Source organism: Mauremys mutica, chromosome 19 (assembly GCF_020497125.1).
Source record: "Mauremys mutica isolate MM-2020 ecotype Southern chromosome 19, ASM2049712v1, whole genome shotgun sequence".
In the NCBI taxonomy this organism is placed as follows: domain Eukaryota; kingdom Metazoa; phylum Chordata; order Testudines; family Geoemydidae; genus Mauremys; species Mauremys mutica.
In genome coordinates this window covers 7,426,353-7,445,838 of record NC_059090.1, presented here as the reverse complement: position 1 = coordinate 7,445,838, position 19,486 = coordinate 7,426,353, and the positions used below count along the sequence as shown (strand labels likewise).

At 50.5% G+C, this 19,486-nt stretch overlaps 1 protein-coding gene across 1 annotated transcript; it reads right to left on the bottom strand.

Annotated features, from left to right (window-relative positions):
• Window positions 1-8,164: 8,164 nt before the first annotated feature.
• On the bottom strand, window positions 8,165-13,584 carry LOC123353248 (complement C3-like). Its single transcript, XM_044994220.1, has 4 exons — window positions 13,376-13,584; window positions 10,670-10,753; window positions 9,540-9,726; window positions 8,165-8,698 (listed from the first exon to the last, which is right to left on the bottom strand). The coding sequence occupies exons 1-4, from the start codon at window positions 13,449-13,451 to the stop codon at window positions 8,557-8,559; spliced, it is 489 nt and encodes a 162-aa protein (XP_044850155.1). The 5' UTR covers window positions 13,452-13,584; the 3' UTR covers window positions 8,165-8,556.
• Between the last annotated feature and the right edge of the window lie 5,902 nt (window positions 13,585-19,486).

Genomic DNA, 19,486 nt, shown 5'->3' with positions numbered 1-19,486 from the left:
TATTGGTTTTACCTGAAAATCTGCTCCTGGTTGAATTTATATAAATAAAAGCACCAAACAAAGAAAGAGAAGAAACTGCCTTGGAGAATGCACAGTGACCCTTGAGTGTGGTTGGTTGGTTTCCCTCTGCTTTTTAATTTGGTTGATCAAAAAGCCTGATGAAACCTTATTGAACTGTATTACAAATATTGATTTTATATTCTTTTACAATGAATTGAAATTTATACTTAATTTCCATGTCCTGCCAGACAAATCAACTACATTAATTTTTATTGTGTTTGATACAGTGTGGTGTCATATGTAGAGCCAACTCTTGATTTTGGAAGTTATGTTGCCTTTAAAGCATTCAGAGTGATGACACTCTTTGCAGTAAACCATATGGAAAAATAATTCCAATTACATTTGTCCCTTGCTATGTATAACTGTTTTTGTGCCTTACCCTTTCTGATTTTATCCTTACACGTATATGCTATTCTTTTGTACTCCTCCTTAGTAATTCTTCCGTTTCACATTTTGTAGGATTTCTTTTTGATTTTCAGGTCATTAAAAAACTTACTATTCTTCCTATCTTTCCTTTGTATTGGCAGTTGTGCCTTTAATATTGTTTCCATGAGAAACTGCCAGCTTTCCTGAACTCCTTTATGCCTTAGATATTTTCCTTATGGGTGGCTACCTACCAATTCTCTGAGTATATTGAAGTGTGCTTTTTGTAGTCCTCCTTCTGTCATTCTCACTCCTTCCTTTCCTTAGAATCATGAAATCTATCATTCGTAATCACTTTCACCCAAATCACCTTCCACCTTCACATTCACAACCAGCTCCTCCCTGTTGGTCAAAATCAAGTCTAAAATGGTTGTCCTTCAGGTTACTACCTCCATTTTCTGAAACAAAGCATTGTCCCCAGTACATTCCAGGAATTTACTGGATAATTTTGTTTTTTGCCATATTTCTTTTTTAACAGCTGTCTAGGTAGGTAAAATCCCCCATTATTATCATCAGGATTTTCCTTCTTTTATCTTTACTCAGAGACTTTCAACTGGTCTGCTTCTCACCTCCTTCTGGACCTCAGAACAAGTGTACAATGCAATACATCCTCTCTTTTTTTTTTCCTGCCTGTCCTTCCTGACCAAGCTATAGCCCTCTATACCAGTATTCTAGTCCTGAGATTTAGCCTATCAAGTATCTGTGATGCCAGTTAAGCTCAATTATGACTTATGTACTAAAACTCCCAGATTTTACTGTTTAGTCCTCTTTATTATTACTCCTTCCATTTGTGTATAGACATCTAAGATGTTAAGCAGATACCCCCATGGATTTCCCTTTTGTTACTCCTATAATGCTACTACAATTTTCCACATCTGCTTTTCCCCAAACATCTAGTCCTCTATTAAGGTCACCTTTTTTTACCTGGTGGCTTTTTTCACCCGCCCCCTCTGAACTTAGTTTTAAGCTCTTCTCATAAGGTTGGTGAGTCGGCACATGAAGATGTTCTTCTCCTTCTTGGTCAGATGGACCCCATCTCTTCTAAGCAAACCTCCTTCCTGCAATAGCAGCCCATGGTAGAGGAAGTCAAACCCTCCCATAGACCCATCTTCATAACCCTATTATGTGGACCATTGAGCGTGTATTGAGCAGAAAGCACACTCACTGCAGGAGATGAAGGGACTGAGTTAAACTGCAGATGTCAAGTTCACATACTTCCATTTTCAGTGACTAATCTCTTAAGCCAGTGGGAATGGCTACGGTACAAAAGTATTTCTGTAGATCGGCATGTGATTATTTGTATTGCAGCACTGCCTCATAGTCCCAGTCACAGACCAGGATCCCATTGCGCTAGGACCTGTACAGACATAGAACAAAATAGTCCTTAACTGTCATTAATTAAGACATAGTAACAGCACAATAAACAGACAAGAGGATAATAAAGCAAGCAAACAAATCCCCTTTGAACCAGGTACCAGCATGTAACTAATAGAATGCTACATATTTAGGGAACTTTCTCCCTGATTCAGGGTCTGATGTGACTAAGCCCCTGTTCCATACCATTGTGTAAACTGGGGACTTGTACAAGATGGAAGGTATACAGTGGCACACAGTCGAGGCCTACTCCATTTTTAGTACATAAACAGGAGGCCACTCCATAAGAAGCTAAGGGCATGGTCAGCACAGAGAATTTGCCTGTCTCTGTGCTGATGTTATGCACCCCTCAGTGTCTACACCTGGCTCCATAAACTTCGGCCTTTCAAGAATGCAGCATTGTGTAGGAGCACGGGTAATTGTAATAACGCTTGTTCATTGCAGCTGTTAACATCAGGGCACGGCATCCACATATAGGTCCACTACAGATGGACCAGTGATAGGAAGAGTGTTCATGCATGTGACAAGTAACACCATAAACTATTAAATGCCACAGAACAAATTAAGATCAATAACAGAACAACATTATGTGTGGCGAAGCCATGACAAACACTGTGCAGGCATCAAGGAGCTCGGGAATTAGCACATCACACAAACACTGCCTCAGCTTGACTTAGATCTTGGGCAATAGTAGACCCTTAAAAGGAGGCCACAGCTTTACACCCATGGTCACTGTGGTGTTAATTGGCTGCATTTTACAAGAGCTGGATCATAGGTTGACTCTGAGTGTATTTACATGGGGCAAGGTTTGCACAACACGAGCCTTGTGCACACACTTCCCCTCAGAGCAGCTGCGGGTGGAGGCCCGACCATTCCCCCTCCAGCAGAGGGGGAGACACAGCATCTGCCCCTCACTGCGCATGGGGGTGATTTCCTGGCGCACAAACAGCCCATGCTGTATTCTGCGTGGGGGAAGGCCCAAGCCCCGTGCATGGGGTGGTGGTTCCCGTCACCTCCTTTCCAATTTCAATCCTCCCCTCACGTTAGTGACCTGATGGTATGGCCAGGTGGAGGCGGGGTGGGATGGCAGAACAGCTAGGGCACTAATGTGTCTTTGCGGTGCTGTCCTTCGTTGCTTCATTGTGTGTGACCGCTGCGTGCTGGCATGTGCTCCTGTGGCCGGTCTGCCCCGAGAGGTCAGGGCAGCAGGAACCCTCTGTCCCGCAGCTCAGAAAATGGCAAGGCAGAGCTGCTGGAGAGTAGATTGAGTGGTTGGGGCTCTGGATTCTACTCCTCGCTAGGGGAGTATGGTTAGAGAAGAAGGGGAGGGGGCAGGACACCTGGTTCTCTTCCTGTCATGGGCTTGCTATGTGACATTAGCCAAGATGCTCAGAACCAAAATAGCAAAAGCAGCCTTTAATTCTGAATGCCTCTGATTTTGGGGGTGCCCAGCGTGAGCTATGAAGGCCTGAGTTTCACAGGGACTCAGCATCCGCAGAGCCCATTATTGGCGCGACCTGGGACACAGCGATCCTACCGGGGAACCTGAGAAACAGCCAACCCTGGGAAACGGAAACTGGCCTGGGAAGCCTGGTATCTGGTTATTGGTTTGCTAATAAAGCCAACTTCCAGGAAGAGAGTGAAATTGGCCTTGTGTAATGTGTTTGGAACAGGCTGGGGCAATAGACAATAGATTATTTAGGTTAATTTTTCTGTCTACCCAGTGGGACGCACTGCTCAGTTTCTTTCCCGGACTCAGAGCTTGCAAGCTTGTCCCCTCCCAACCGGGGGCAGGGAGAGGGGGAAACAGCCGTCACCACCTCCTACCTGTAAGTGGCTGCCCCGCGCCGTGGTAAGTAGTGGGTGGGGGTGTGGACAGGCAGCCCAGATGTGCCTACCTTTAAGATGCAAATACAGGCACAGTCCAGTATTTGCTGGTTCATTTGTTTTCCTCAGAATGCCGGGGGCATCTGGCATTAAACGCTGCGAGGCCATTCCACTTTCTGAGGGACGTGCACAATTTGGCCAGTGGTTGGGGCTTGCGGCAAAACTCATGTGCCAAAATCTCTTGAGGCCTGGACTAGGAAAGCCCAGGCCCCTCAACTGAAGCTCATCCCCATGGAGACGTCCCTCAGTGGCACTTCACACCTGGGCTGGCAAACTTCTGCTGCTGCCCTGTGGCCACAGGCAGCTTCCTACAGACCTCCCTCCCCCACCCCCGCCCCTGAAGGGAAGGAACCTGTCCCCTAGAGGATGTGGGAAGAGGAGAGCTAACACTGCCCCTGCCAAGACCATGTCCAAGTGGAAACGTTCCCCAACTTACTGGCGGTAACGTCAAAGCCGCAGACCCTAAGCAGGCAGGTGCTAAGGAGAGCGGGCAGAAAACCTCCTCCCTGGCACCCCAGCATCCACAGTTCCTTGCTCACCTCTCCTCGGGAGGGACACTGTTTCAGCACTTTCACTTCCATTCACTCCACCAGCTACAGCCGCTCCTCCTTCCTCTCGTGAGGAGGATGAAGATGAGGAAGGGGAGGCTTTTTTCTCCCAGCACTCTTCACTGATGCAAGGCAGTGTTTGGTCTGCACATCAGGAGCGTCCCACACCTCCTCTAGGGTCTGAATTTCAAGGGTGGTCTGGTCACATCCCCACCTATTCCCTTCCCACCTCAGCGGTCATTCTGGCACCCACAGGCAGCTTATACACAGTTCTGCTCTAACACCAGAACTGGCACCATGGAGGTACACAGACGCTCTCCACCAAAATGCACAGTGCCACCAGACGCCCCTGCCAAACAGAATTCTGAGGAGGCAGAAGAAATCTCAGATCAGGAGGCAGCTCCTGCTACCTGTAACTCCTCGCCAGAGAAGAATGTTATGCCCCCTCTACCCACTGCTGGGGAAGATCTCAGGAACTTCCAGGATCTCTTCAAACAAATTGCTGACATGCTCCAGATCACCTGGGAGGAAGTCTCTCTCTTGGACAAACCCCATATGTCCACCTGCTCCGAGATTGTCCTTCCGATTAACTCAGCACTCACGGAACCTGCCAAGAACATATGGCTGACCCGAGCTACCATTCCGCCCACATCTAAAGCGGCGGACAAAAAATGCTACATCCCTCCAAAAGGGATGGAATTTCTATTCACACACCCTCAGCCAAACTCACTGGTAGTTGATGCAGTTAACAAAAAGGGCAAACAACACGTATCCAGAACCAGCCCTTCTGATAAGGAATGGAAAAGACTAGACTTACTTGGCCGCAAGGCCTGCTCATCAGCAACACTTCACTGCTGCATCGCCAGTTATGAAGCCCCCATGGCGAAGTACGACTACATAAACTATTCCAAATTTTCTGACTTTTTCGACTGAATACCAGAGGACAAAAGAGAACAGTTTACATCGCTCATCTCTGAGGGTCACCTCTTGGCTAGGACAGCCCTCCAGACATCTTTGGACTCTGCTGACACAGCGGCAAGGACCATCACTACTGCCATAGTAATGCGCCAGGCCTCCTGGCTTCACCTCTCAGGATTCCCCAAGGAAGTCCAAGCCACGGTAGAGGACCTTCCATTCGAGAGTCTAAAACTGTTCGCCGACAAGACTAATGCGTCACTCTACTTGTTGAAAGACTTGAGAGCCACTCTCAGATCTCTTGGCATTTATACACCTACAGCAAAATGCAAATAAGGCAAGTATTATACATCAGAGTGACCCAGACAAATCCCATACACAAAGCAACTGAGACAATATGCTAAGCAGCGACATAGACAGACGCTGACCAGACGCGGACCAAACTCCCATGTCTCAACAATCAACATCCAAACAGCAGATTTGAAGGTTTGGTCGAGGGCTTGTCAAATCTCCCCCAACTATTGCTGCCAACAATAGATCCCACCAACCATCTCTTCACCAACCGCCTGATGCTGTTCTATCCAATCTGGCAAACTATCAGTTCTGACAGATGGGTTCTGGAAATCATCAGGACTGGCTACACTATCCAGTTTCTCTCCATCCCATCTACCCCCCATCCCTCTTTAGGGACCCCTCTCAGGAGCCCTTCCTGAGACAAGTATCAGAGGGGTAGCCGTGTTAGTCTGGTTCTGTAAAAGCAGAGACAGGAAGTGGAACATGTCCTACAACTGGGAGCGGTAGAGCCAGTATGTCAGAGAGGGAAGGGTTTCTATTCCCATTATTTTCTAACGCAGAAGAAACCTGGAGGATGGAGACCCATCCTTGATCTCAGGAAACTGAACACATTTGTCAGAACTCAACGATTCAGGAGGGTTATGTTAGCTACAATCATTCCAGCACTGGAACAGGGGGATTGGTTTGCAGCCCTCGACCTGTAAAACACATTTCACTTTACCATATTACCACAAAATATGTGACAATTTGCCCAGTTTAAAGAAAAAGTCAGGACACCTGCAGGAGGGCTTAAATACAGGCCTGTCCCTTTAAAAATGGGATGTCTGGTCACCCTATGTATGGGGAAACAGGCCTTTAAGGGCTGAACTTACCAGAGTCTGGGCAGGATAGTGTCATGCCAGGAGCCAGACTCAATTTAATCATGGTTTTCTACATAACACTGTATTCTTGTTGGTTGTTATAACCTTAATACATATTCTTCACAACTCAGAGATAAATGTAGGTTTCATTTTTAGAAGGTACACACTATACATTTTTAAAGTGATTTATTTTGAAAACTTTTCAGATTAGTTTTACAGCTATATCAGAAAATGAATGACTGTTTGGTTATTTCATTTACCAAAGGTAATTGAAGCAGATGTTAATTAAGTCATTGGGAGGTGAACTATCTCCAATTCGACAGGTTAATCATTAATAGTTGGAGGATTTTCTTGCTGTGCTGTATTAGGAGAACATCACCAGACAGACATTTAAATTGTTTTATTTAACTAAAACAACAACAACATTACGTATTCTGGATTTTTTTCTTCAACAACAAACATATAATATTTTAACAAAACAGCATATGAATTTTTGAATTTAGTTAAACATTCACATTTTTTAAAATCAGGTTTGTTTTTGTTAAAATTGTTTAACTAAAATAGTTAAATGAAATATTATAAAAAAAATTAAATCGACTATGTCAGCCAGGTCAACATGAGAAAATTAAAATATTGGCTTCTGCAGCTAACTCAGTTGTCTTCACCTTCATTTTCCTGTTTCTTCATAATCTGGAAAAGAAAAACAAGCTTTCCTTCTTTCTCAGGTCCCAAACAATTTCTCAATTTTGAATGAATTAATCCAAAGGAAGAAAATATATCTATTTCTGTTAAAAGTGAGAGTATCACCTCAACAGTCTCTGAATCCAAGTGCTTAAGTGACTCCCACCAGTTCACTGGTATGACTTTCTTTAAAACATCCACAAACATATTTCTTGAATGGTTCTTATTCCCAAACTGGGTCTCTGTTACAGCCTGCTGCCATTATACATATTCCCTTCTAGTACGAGAATGGTATGGTAGATCTCAAATCAGTGAAGGCTACACTCAAAGTCCTCAAGACTTCCGGAATATGCTGCTCAAACAGTTTCACTTTTGTTTCTACTGCCTGTCCCAGACTTCTCCTTGTCCAGATCTATTCTGCCGCCAAGAATCTTCTATTCCAGGGGTAGGCAACCTATGGCACGGGTGCCGAAGGCAGCACGCGAGATGATTTTCAGCGGCACTCACACTGCCCGGGTCCTGGCCACCAGTCTGGGGGGGCTCTGCATTTTAATGTAATTTTAAATGAAAATTCTTAAACATTTTTAAAACCTTATTTACCTTACATAAAACAATAGTTTAGTTATATATTATAGACTTCTAGAAAGAGACTTTCTAAAAACGTTAAAATGTATTACTGGCATGTGGAACCTTAAATCAGAGTGAATAAATGAAGACTCGGCACAGCACTTCTGAAAGGTTGCCAACCCCTGTTCTATTCACTGAACTTTTTGAAACTTTGCATTTTTAGAGAGACGTTAGGGATTGACTCTGTGTACACAAATTTGCAGAGGGACAATAGGGTTGAGGCCTGTTATTTCTCACTTTTATATATTTATGTATTTATTTAAAAACATCTTTACTGTTAACAAGCATATTATCTCTGGAGACACAAATCCACAGTTTGAGACCTGCAAAACTAAGCATCTCTGATGGTATCTTCTAGACTGAAGAGTGACATTGCCGCTCTCCTCTCCCTGCACATTCTTCAAAACCCCACTTTTTTGACAAAAAGTTGGGATGGCCAGGACAGGGCTGAAAAAAGGGACTGTCCCGGCAAAAACCGGTTGTGTGGTCACCCTAGGCACACAGTGGTACAGAAGACTCTCTCCCAAATATACATCCATGCGTATCTAGCCACCCATTCATGCTTGTCCATCCTAATCTAATTTAAGGTGTTTCTCATGCACCCATGATCCTAGTAGCTGGTTACTTATACAGCTCTATTGCAGACTATGTAAAGATTGGTAAAAAGTCACACAGCAGGCCAGGGTAAGAAATCAGCCTTTTATTTATTTATATATATATGAAAAAAAAATAAGAAGAAAAGAGAGTGAAACCCCCGAAGAGGACAGGGCTAGTGGCGAGTGTCAGCAGCACTGGGACTCTGACTGGAGATGTCTCCACCCTGAGGGTTATGCTCCATCTCAGCTCAAACTGTCCCCTTGGGGCTGCTGGGAAAGCTGGGTCCAAGTTTAGATTGGGCAGCCAAACATGGTCATGGTTTGAGAGAACTCAAGGAATTCCTGGCAGAGGTTCTGGAAATCCGGCTTCCGGCATTCGTCCTCGTTGGGCCACTTCTCGATCCAGGTGTCCTTGCCAATGATGTAGGATAGCCTGGGATGGACAGGCAGAAGGGTGAGCAATGAAGCACAAAATGTGTTCAATTTGTTTGCTCAGTTCCTCAAGGGCAGCCGGGTTTGCCTAAGGGCATGGGCAGCGGGTATGGCAGGCCAGGGGAGGCTGAGCGTCCTCAAACAGCCAGGCGTGGCCCCACTCATGCTCCTCCCCGAGCCCTATCCTGCTTCCCCCTGGCCACAGCCCACATAGGGCTAGGGCTAGGGCTAGCACGGGCTGGCCTGCGGCTCAGGACTTGAGGCAGTTGGGTGCCCCTGGTGCTGGGGCCCCCCAGCTCTGGTGCTCCCTGGCGCTCCGGAGCTGGTGGCGCTTGAGGCGCTGGGGACTGAGCACACAGCGCTCCAGGGCTGGGGGCACTTGGGCTGCGGCACCTGGTGCTCCGGGGCTGAGGGCACTGGGGCTGCAGCACCCAATGCTTCAGGGCTGGGGGGGCTCAGGTTGGCCAGCTGGAGCGGCCCAGAACTGGGGCCGGGGGGCTGGCAGCCACAGTGGTGGGCTCGGGGCTCTGGTGGGAAAGGGAGACAGGCAGGGCTGGGGTCTAGCCTCCCCAAATAGGTGGCTCACACTCCACCCATGCCTAAGAGCCACATCTGACTTGCAGAGAAACAGTGGGTTGCCTCCCGTCTCATAGGTCCAGAGAGACTACAGATCCCAGCATGCAATGCTCCAGATACAGCATGAGGATGGAACTTTTAGCCTCTGTGAGCTGCATCTTTTTGGTAAAGCTCATTTTTAGGTGTTGTTTTTACTCTAATTAATTATAGTTCCACCCAGTTGAAACCGAAGTGATTTAGGAACAACTGTGGCTGGATGCAGGGACCATGAAATTGCACTGACAAAGTGATTTGTGCTGGTGAAATAGTTGGGTAGCCTCTGTGAGGAATGGTGGTCCAGGGTTAGACTACGAGGCGAATCTGGATTCAATTCTAGCTCCAGCCTCAGAGACTCCCTGCATTTTATGTGGCTGATGAATGGGTGGGTTTTTCCTTGCGGATCTTCATCAGTCCCTAGGGCGGGGGTGAAAAAAGATGTCACACATAAGAGCAGAGTGAGGAGGAGATAGTACGGGGTGGAGACAGATGAAGATGAAAGGAACAGAGAAGAGGAGACTCCTAGGTGTTCTCTTGCGATTTCAGTACAAATTCAGCCCTAGTGTGACTGCTACGATAACCAATCACTGAAGCTCCAGCAGTCATTAGAGACAGGAAGGACCGTCTTGTGGTTGTGGCACCGGGTTGGGCCTGAAGAGTTCAGGCCTCAGCTCATGTTTCTGCCACAGACTCCTGGTGTGACCTTGCACAAGTCACTCGATCTCCCTGGGACTCAATTCCCCACCTGTGAAATGGGGCTAATAAAGCCACCCAGTGTTGATTTAGATTGTAACCTCGTCAAGGCAGGGGTTGTATCTGGATATGTCCAGTGCTTAGCACAAGGGGCCCCTAATCTCAGGTAATTCAAATAATTAGAACAGTCAAATCAGCTCCCAGTGAGTGAAGCCGCTTTGAGCACAGTTAGATCCCTGCTTCCTTTGCCTTTATATTGATTTATAAAAGTCAGCACTGAGGAAGAGAGACTCCATCTCCCCTATAGCAGCTTGGGCCAAAGGGCCACCAAGTCTGGGATCTTGACTCCCACAATGGCCAATGCCAACTGCTTCAGAGGAAGCTTGAAAAAGCTCATAATGAGACTGACCAATTGTGCCAGGCTGACCACAGGGAGAGGTTCCCCTTGTTATTTTGTCTGCCTCTTCGTGGCATGGCTGCCTAGGTGGGTTGAGGAAATTCTTTCTTGTCCCCTTGTGGCGATAAATTAATGCCCTGAAGCATGAGACTAGATTAGCCTTGGGGCTTTAGCACTTCCTCTGGCTAAGAGAAATAGCTCTTATGCCGGCCTTTATCCCAAAGGCCATTCAGAGAAATTGCACCCTGATTGTAGAAGGGGAGCTCTTACCTGCCTTAATGAGTTCCACAATTTCCATGATGTAGTAGTCAGAACTATCCACTTGTTGAATTCTAACAAGCCTGGTTTTATACACTTAAAAAAAAGGAAGACATACAAAACACCAGTTGAAGGTCTGCAGTATTTTTCTGTAGAGAATTCGCTGTGTAACTGACTCCCCAAACTGGCTGTGAGAAAGCTGGTGCCGTGGTGAGGGCAATAGTTGGAGACCGGGGTTCATTTCCCTGCTCCACCACAGACTAGCTGCATGACCTTGGGCAAGTCACTTAGTCACTCCATGCCTCAGTTTCCCCTTTTGTACCGTGGGGATAATAGCACTGCCCTGCCTCACAGGAGGTTGTGAGAATAAACATGTTAAAGATTGTGAAGTGCTCAGATACTAGGGAAAAGGGGGCAGGGGCGGCGAGTTTGGAAAAGAGAAGACTAAGGGGGGACATGATAGAGGTATATAAAATCATGAGTGATGTTGAGAAAGTGGATAAGGAAAAGTTATTTACTTATTCCCATAATACAAGAACTAGGGGTCACCAAATGAAATTAATAGGCAGCAGGTTTAAAACAAATAAAAGGAAGTTCTTCTTCACGCAGCGCACAGTCAACTTGTGGAACTCCTTATCTGAGGAGGTTGTGAAGGCTAGGACTATAACAATGTTTAAAAGGGGACTGGATAAATTCATGGTGGCTAAGTCCATAAATGGCTATTAGCCAGGCTGGGTAAGAATGGTGTCCCTAGCCTCTGTTCGTCAGAGGGTGGAGATGGATGGCAGGAGAGAGATCACTTGATCATTGCCTGTTAGGTTCACTCCCCCTGGGGCACCTGGCATTGGCCACTGTCGATAGACAGATACTGGGCTAGATGGACCTTTGGTCTGACCCGGTACGGCCTTTCTTATGTTCTTATGTTCTTATACACTCATGGTGCCTGGGCTCCAGCAATATTCAGGGCCCGGGGGCTCGGCTCCACCAATGTTTGGGGCCGGGGCTCTCCCCCGGTTTCCCCTGGCCCCCACTTGCTGCCCCTGCTCACCTCCCCTGGGCCCCAGAGCCTGCAGCTCTCACTGAGTCTGCTCTGCCGGCTCCTGGCATCAACTGCTGCCACAGGGTCCTAGTGCCCCCCAACCAAACTTGGCAGGGCAGGCTGCCCTTCCTCCCTAGCCCTGAGCCTCTCCAACAACCCAAACCCCTCAACCCCAGCCCTCATCCCCCCCCAATCCTCTGCCCCAGCCCTGAGCCCCCTCCTGCATCATGAACCTCTCAGTCCCAGGCAGAGCCCACACCCCAACCCTCTGCCCCAGCCCTGAGCCCCCTCACACACCCCAAACCCTTCATCCTCAATGCCACAGCCCTCACCCTTGCATGCACCCCTCCCCTTTGCACACACACTTCCCCTGCCCCCAAACTCCCTCCCTCCTATCCCCAAACTCCCTCCCAGAGCATGCACCCCCTCCCCCTTCACGCACATCTCCCCCTGCCCCCAAACTCCCTCCCTCTGCACCCCCTCCAACCCCCAAACTCCCTCCCAGAGCCTACACCCCTCACCCCCTCCTACACCCCCACCCCCAGTCCAGACCCTGCACCCAAACTCCATCCCAGAGCCTTCACCCCTCACCCCCTCCTGCACACCCACCCCCTGTCCCAGCCCAGAGCCTGCACCCAGCACCCAAACTCCCTCCCAGAGCCTGCACCCCTCTTGCACCCTAATCCCCAGCCCAGGGCCTGCACCCCAGACCTCCTCCCCCCACCCAAACTCTCTCCCATAGCCATAGGCAGGTGGGGGGCAGAGTTTGGGAGTGGGTGGGTTGTGGACACCACCAAAATTTCTACAAACCTGCCACTCGTGAATGGGGGCATAGCAGGATAGTTACCCCACTCCTGCTGATTGGAAAGGAGCCACAGCTGTGGCTGGCTTAATAAGGGCCCAGCTGGCCCTTATAAGAGGGCTGGGGGCCAGAAACCAAGATAGACTCTCTCTAGCTTTGAGAGGGAGGGATCTGGCTGCAGAGAGCTGAGAGAAGGTACCTAGACTGGAGCAGCGCTGGGGGAAGGCCAAGGGAGCTGGGGCGCTCCGGCCTGGAAATCCCTGAGGCTGTGGCCTAGTGGAAGGCGAATTAGGTACTGGGGTTGCAAGGGCAGCAGGTCCAAACCCCCCTTGCCTATGATGAGTGGCTTTTGCACTGCAGTCTGCCCCAGTGAGTGGGGGCTAGATGGTGACTGGCAGTAGCCCATGACTGAAGCAAGGTGGGGTTAGAGGGTTGTGGGTTCCCCTGGGTGGGGAGACCCTGAGATTGTGGGGGTATTGCAAGGAGGCAGCACCCTGGCCTGAAAAGGGCACTGGGGTCCAGGAGGGACTTGGGCCAAGCAGCAGGCGGGACACCAGCCTGCAGAGGGCGCTCCGGAGGCTGGAAACACTAATTCCCTGAGAGAACCAGCAGGAGGTGCCACAGGGGTGAGTTGCGTACCGTGACAGGGGGGCAGATAAATTCTTAGGGTTAGATTGAATCTTAAACAGTCATCTGATTTTGTTCATTTCTTGGCACTTATGGCCCCAAAATCTCATCAGGTTTCTGTCCCAGCAGATCCAGACCTTACCCCAATTCAGCCTCAAAGGCAAACTTTACAATCCAAATCGAATTCTGAACCCTGTCTCTGCGCTCTCCTCATGGAAAAAGAATCAGCAGATCCAAATCACAGATTTACCATAATCCACTCCAGGTTTGCAGGCTTCCTCCATTCGTCTGTTCAGGGTGATGGGACCCTCTATCTTCTGCTGCATGAAGCAGCTTTCTATGGGGAAGGAAGATGGGTAGAGAATCACCAAGGGAGACCATAGTTTCAGCTCTGTTATTAGTGACCCATAGGTGCCCACCTATTTGAATCCTGGGTGAGCCGCGCTAACCCGCACAGTGACAGGCCCATCTCCTCCGACAAGGAAGCAGCCATGAAGCCAACCACCCATCACGTTATAGGACATAGGTGCTGACACCATGGGTGCTCTAGGGCTCAAGCACCCATGGGGAAAAAAATAGGGGGTGCTCAGCACCTACCAGCCACAGCTGTTTGGTGGCTGACAGGAGGCATTTGGCAGAGTGCAGGTGGCCTTAGGGGAGGGGGCAGAGCAGGCACAGGAAGTGGCAGAGCGAGGGTGGGGTCTCAGGGGAAGGGGCGGAGTGGGGGTGGAGCAGCCACCAGGAAAAATAAAAGTCAGCGCCTATGTTATGGGACACAGTAAAAGAAGAAACAAGGGATGGAGGGGTAGGTTGCAGGGTCCAAATGAGGCAATCCTGAGCAGACAGACTCAGACAGCTCTGCAAAGGAATAAGTAGATGTTGCCCAGAGGAACTCTGCCTGGGTGTATGAAATAACCAAGGACCATAACTAGGCCTGGCAATCCCAGCTAGCTTCCCTCTCTGCACTGATGGATCTCTGCCTGGGTCAGCGCCAGGAGGGGCCTGGTCACAGGACTTAGTGGAGCAGCAGATGGGGAATCAAAGGTGATGGGAAGGACAGATCCGGAGACTGAGCGCCTCTCTGTATGCCCGGCAGACAGCAGGGCTACAGCAAGGTCCCCACTGAACAACGTCCCCACCAATGGGTCTCTACCCTCTTCTAGAGGATCCTTTTCTTAGAGAGCAGGGAGTGGAGCCTCCATGGCTCATTCAATACTTGGCCGCTGGGCTGAAACTGACAGTGGGGGGCTGAGGGGTGCCAGCTGTGGGCATCTTGGAATGAGAGGACCCAGATATTGTAAAGAAGTGCCTGACTTTGTGTCACCTCCCCCCCCTCAACTGGACTCCATGGATCAGCTGGCTTGGTCCAGCCCCCAAGGCCCTGATGGGCAGAGAGGAGGAACTGATGTTTCCTATACCCGCTCCCTCCTGGTGACCCAGCTGGTTAGAGAAATTCTGCTTCTATGTCCTGCTGCCAGCTCTCCTGTGACTGGTGGGTGGGGTTGCCATTGGAGAAGGGAGGGAACCCAGGTGAGGGCAGGTGGTCAGGGAGAGTGGAAACCCTCTGTGACTGCAGGGGAGGGACCGGAGAGGGAGTGAAGGAAGATATTGAGACCTCTGCGGGGGCGAGGGGTGGGTTCTGGGGGTTACTACCTCCTCGAAGGCCCATTCCAGCCCCTCTAGGTTCCGTTCCCTGGCCCAACCCAGGTCATGGATCCCGTTCCCTGGCCCAATCTGGGTCATCGAGTCCAGTCCCCTGCTCGCCCAGGCAGCCTCGGCATGCAATCCCATTCATCAATTTACCAGGCTCCATCTTAAAGCTAGTTTGGCTGTTTACTTCCCCCAGCTCCTACTGGGAGCCTGTTTCAGAATCTCCTGCCACGGATGGTTAGAAATCTTGTCATTTCCACCCTAAACTTATTCAGGGCCAGTGTCTCCCTGTTTCCATTGTCCCATAGCTTCAATAGCTCTTCTCCACCCTGGTGTTTGCCCTCCCCGCCAGGTATTCACAGAGAGCAATCACATCCCCTCACGGCCTCCGCTTTGCCAAGCTAGACAAGGGAAGCTTTTTAGCTTCCTCTCCACGCCCCGATCATTTTGAAGTTACACTGTGTAACAGAAGGGCTGCAGCCTGAGGGTTTGGCTACACTTGCAGATGTGCAGCGCTGGGAGTGACAGCTGTCTTCGTACAGCTGTGTAGGGAAAGCGCTGGAGTGTGGCCACACTGACAGCTACCAGCGCTGCAGTGTGGCCACATTTGCAGCATTTGCAGCGCTGTTGGGAGTGGTGCATTATGGGCAGCTGTCCCACAGAGCACCTCGTCCCATTTTGGCGCCATTTTGGCGCTGTGGGTTGTGGGAAGGGGCGGAGGGGGCGGGTCATTCTGCTTCCTGTCCCAACACCCCGTGATGCATCGGTTCACATCCCACCAATCCCTGTTTTTCCGTCCACGTTTGGCTCCATCTTGACTCTCTCAACGGTTTCTGTGCAGCGCGATTTCTGTGGGAAATGGAGCCCGAACTGCTGAGGCATATGCTGACAAGTCTCGCCAGCACATCACATTTGGCAGTTGAGCTATTCCTTAAGATCCAAAGTGATGAGGAGTCTGACGATGATAGCAAGTCGCCTGACGCGTATGACACTAAATTGCTTCTGGCATTCACGGAAATGCTCAGCACCGTTGAACGCCGCTTTTGGGCTCGGGAAACAAGCACTGACTGGTGGGATCACATCGTCATGGAAGTCTGGGATGATGAGCAGTGGCTGCAGAACTTTCGGATGAGAAAAGCCACTTTCATGGGACTGTGTGCTGAGCTCGCCCCCACCCTGCAGCGCAAGGACATGAGATTGAGAGCTGCCCTGATGGTGGAGAAGCGGGTGGCTATTGCAATCTGGAAGCTGGCAACTCCAGACAGCTACCGATCGGTCAGGAACCAGTTTGGAGTGGGAAAGTCGACTGTTGGAATCGTGTTGATGCAAGTTTGCAGGGCCATTAATCGCATCCTGCTAAGAAGAACCGTGACTCTGGGGAACGTGCAGGACATTGTGGATGGCTTTGCACAAATGGGTTTCCCTAACTATGGAGGGGCGATTGATGGGATGCATATTCCTATTCTGGGACCACCCCACCTAGCATCCGAGTACGTTAATCGGAAGGGGTATTTCTCTATGGTTCTCCAGGCGCTTGTGGATCACCGTGGGCGTTTCATTGACATTAACACAGGCTGGCCTGGAAAGGTGCATGATGCACGCATCTTTCGGAACAGTGGCCTGTTCAGGAAGCTGCAGGCTGGGACTTTTTTCCCAGACCGGAAGATCACAGTAGGGGACGTTGAAATGCCCATTGTGATCCTTGGAGACCCTGCTTACCCGTTAATGCTGTGTCTCATGAAACCGTATACAGGGAAGCTTGACAGGAGCAAGGACCAGTTCAACTACAGGCTGAGCCGGTGCCGAATGACTGTGGAGTGTGCTTTTGGCCGTTTAAAGGGACGCTGGCGATCTCTGTATGGGAAGCTAGACTTGGGGGAAAGCAGCATCCCCGCGGTTATATCCGCGTGCTGTACCCTCCATAATATTTGTGAAGGGAAGGGTGAAAGATTCAGTCAGGCATGGACCTCCGAGGTTCAAAGCCTGGAGGCTGAATTTGCACAGCCAGAGAGCAGGGCTACTAGAGAGGCCCAGCAAAGGGCTACAAGGATTAGGGATGCCTTGAGGGAGGAATTTGAGGCTGAAAGCCAACAGTAATGTTTGGTGCCTTGCACGGGAGTGAAGTGCAGTGGTTACAATGTAAGTAGGAATCTGTTTTTCCTAAGCTGATTTGCGGTGCCTGTTTCTTTCCTGGGCTAAGGTATCTTTGACTTTCTGCAATGATAAAGACTATTTTCAAAGCCAAGAATTCATTTATTGAAAAGAAAATAACTTTATTGACAGACACACAACATTTTGGGAACCTAAAAGGGCAGGGGGGTGGGGTGGGGAACTGTGCAGTCACAGGTTTGAATATGTCCTGTCTGGAGTGCTGTGCAGTGAGTGCTGCACTTCAGGATGAAAATACTGCATGGTGATAGGGGTTGAGTGCGGAGGGTAAGGGTCGTAGTTCTCAGGGCTGGTTGGTGAACGTACAGGTGTTGGGGGCAGCTGGTGGTGGTGGTAAGAACCTGGATGCTGGGGAAGGGGGTTTTGAGCTGACATTGGGGCACAAGGGAAAGAGCTTTGGGATTGGGGGGGGGGCGCAGTAGTGCTCTGCCTGCATGGCTGTGAGCGCCTGGATAGAGTCCGCTTGGCGCGCCAGGATGCTTATCAGCTGCTTGGTGCTTTTCTTCCTGGCCGCTGCGTTTCTCTGGCGGATCCTGCTTTCCCTTTCCCTCCAGTCCTGCACTTTTTGATTCTCTCTGGCAGAGTGATCCATAACTGCTTGCAGCAGGTCTTCTTTGCTTTTTCGCGGCTTCTTCCGGAGGTTTTGGAGTCTTTGAGCTGTTGATAACACGGGCAGCCGAGATGTCAAGGTTGCTTGTGGAAAGGCAAAAAAGGCAACACTTACCAGAGGCAGCATTGTTTATACCAGACAGTTATTCCCACACAGTGAAGGAGTAACATTCTTCACAATAGCATAATTTTCCCATACCAAAGAGAGCGCACATAACCCACAGGAGCCCTGAAATGGTGAGTAAGGGGGACTGATTGCTTCAGGGCTGTACTGGGGTTTCTGTGCATTGGGGGAAGCAAACAGCTGTAGGGGGCACCTACACTGAACACTCTCCCAACATTTTCCACAGGAGTTGATCCTGGAAGATATCTCGCTGCTGCGGGTCACCTGGGAAGAGCGGGAAGGTCTTCTACAGCAATGCGGATTCCGCCCTGGCCCCTATGCAGCTTGCCTGTGTGCAGCAATGGTCCCCCCACCCCTCGCGGCACAGTGGCGTGGACGCGTTAGCCTGACTGGGACAAGGACCGCGGTGGCTCTCCCAATAAACTTGCGCAAGTGCATTGCCCACGCTCTGACTGAAACTTTTGAAGAGATTACCGAGGCCGATTACTGCAACGTGATAGACCACATCAATGTGCTATTCCACATCTAGGCATGCATGCATACATGCAGAACCCTCCCTCTTCTCGCGAAAAATGTCCATCCTGAAAATAAACAGCCGCTTACAGGGCTGGCTCTACAGTTTTTGCCGCCCCAAGCAGACTGCTGAATTGCCGCCCTGGGCTGGGGGTGGGGGGGGGCGCAGTCCGTGTGCCCTTAGGACGGCAGGCGTGTTTAAAGGGCTCTGGGCTCCCCGCCGAGGCGGGGATCCCAGAGCCCTTTAAATCCCAGCCGCAGCGGGGAATCAGAAGGCTCGCAGAGCCTTTTAAATCCCAGCCGCGGCCGGGAATCAGAGGGCTCTGTGCTGCCCGCCAGGGCGGGCAGCGCTGAGCCTTTTAAATCCCAGCCGTGGCCAGAAGTCAGAGGGCTCTGTGCTGCCTGCGGCGGTGGGCAGCGCAGAGCCTTTTAAATCCCAGCCGGGGCCGGGAATCAGAAGGCTCTGAGCTGCCCGCCGCGGCTGGCGGCAGGGCGGCTCTAGGACTTGCGCGGGGGCGGGGGACGGCGCTTTGGCGGTTGCGGGTCGGCGGCTCCGGTGGACCTCCCACAGGCATGCCTGCGGGAGGTCCACCAGGGCCGTCTGCCGCCCTCCCCCAGGATGCCGCCCCAAGCGCGCGCTTGGCACGCTGGTGCCTGGAGCCGGCCCTGGCCGCTTACCAGGAACCCGCTCCTCTGTTTGTCCTCCACCAAGTACCAGCTGCTGTGACTGGCTACCTTCCTCCTGGCTTGAGAAGAGCTCCTGGCTGCATGCCTGCAGGGACTCCGGGGTGTCTCTCCACACCCCAGTACCCTCACTCTCGGTTTCCTCCGCCCCCCCTCGTCCTTCTCCTCCTCCCCCCCCCGCTCTGAAGTGTCCATTGTGGTCCTTGGATTGGCGGTGGGGTGACCCCCAAGTATCGCGTCCAGCTCTTTGTAAAAACGGCAGGTCGTGGGGGCAGTGCCGGAGCAGCGGTTTCCCTCGCGGGCTTTGGAATAGGCACGGCGCAGCTCCTTCACTTTAACCCTGCACTGCAGCACGTCCTGGTCATGGCCCCTTTCCAGAATGGCTTTTGATACCTGCCCAAAGGTATCATAATTCCTACGGCTGGAGCGCAGCTGGGACTGCACAGCTTCCTCCCCGCAAACACTGATGAGGTCCAGCAACTCGCCATTGCTCCATGCTGGGGCTCATTTGGCACATGGAGGCATGGTCACCTGGAAAGATTCACTGATTGCACTCCACACCTGGCTGAGCAAACAGGAAGGGGATTTTTAAAATTCCCGGGGCATTTAAAG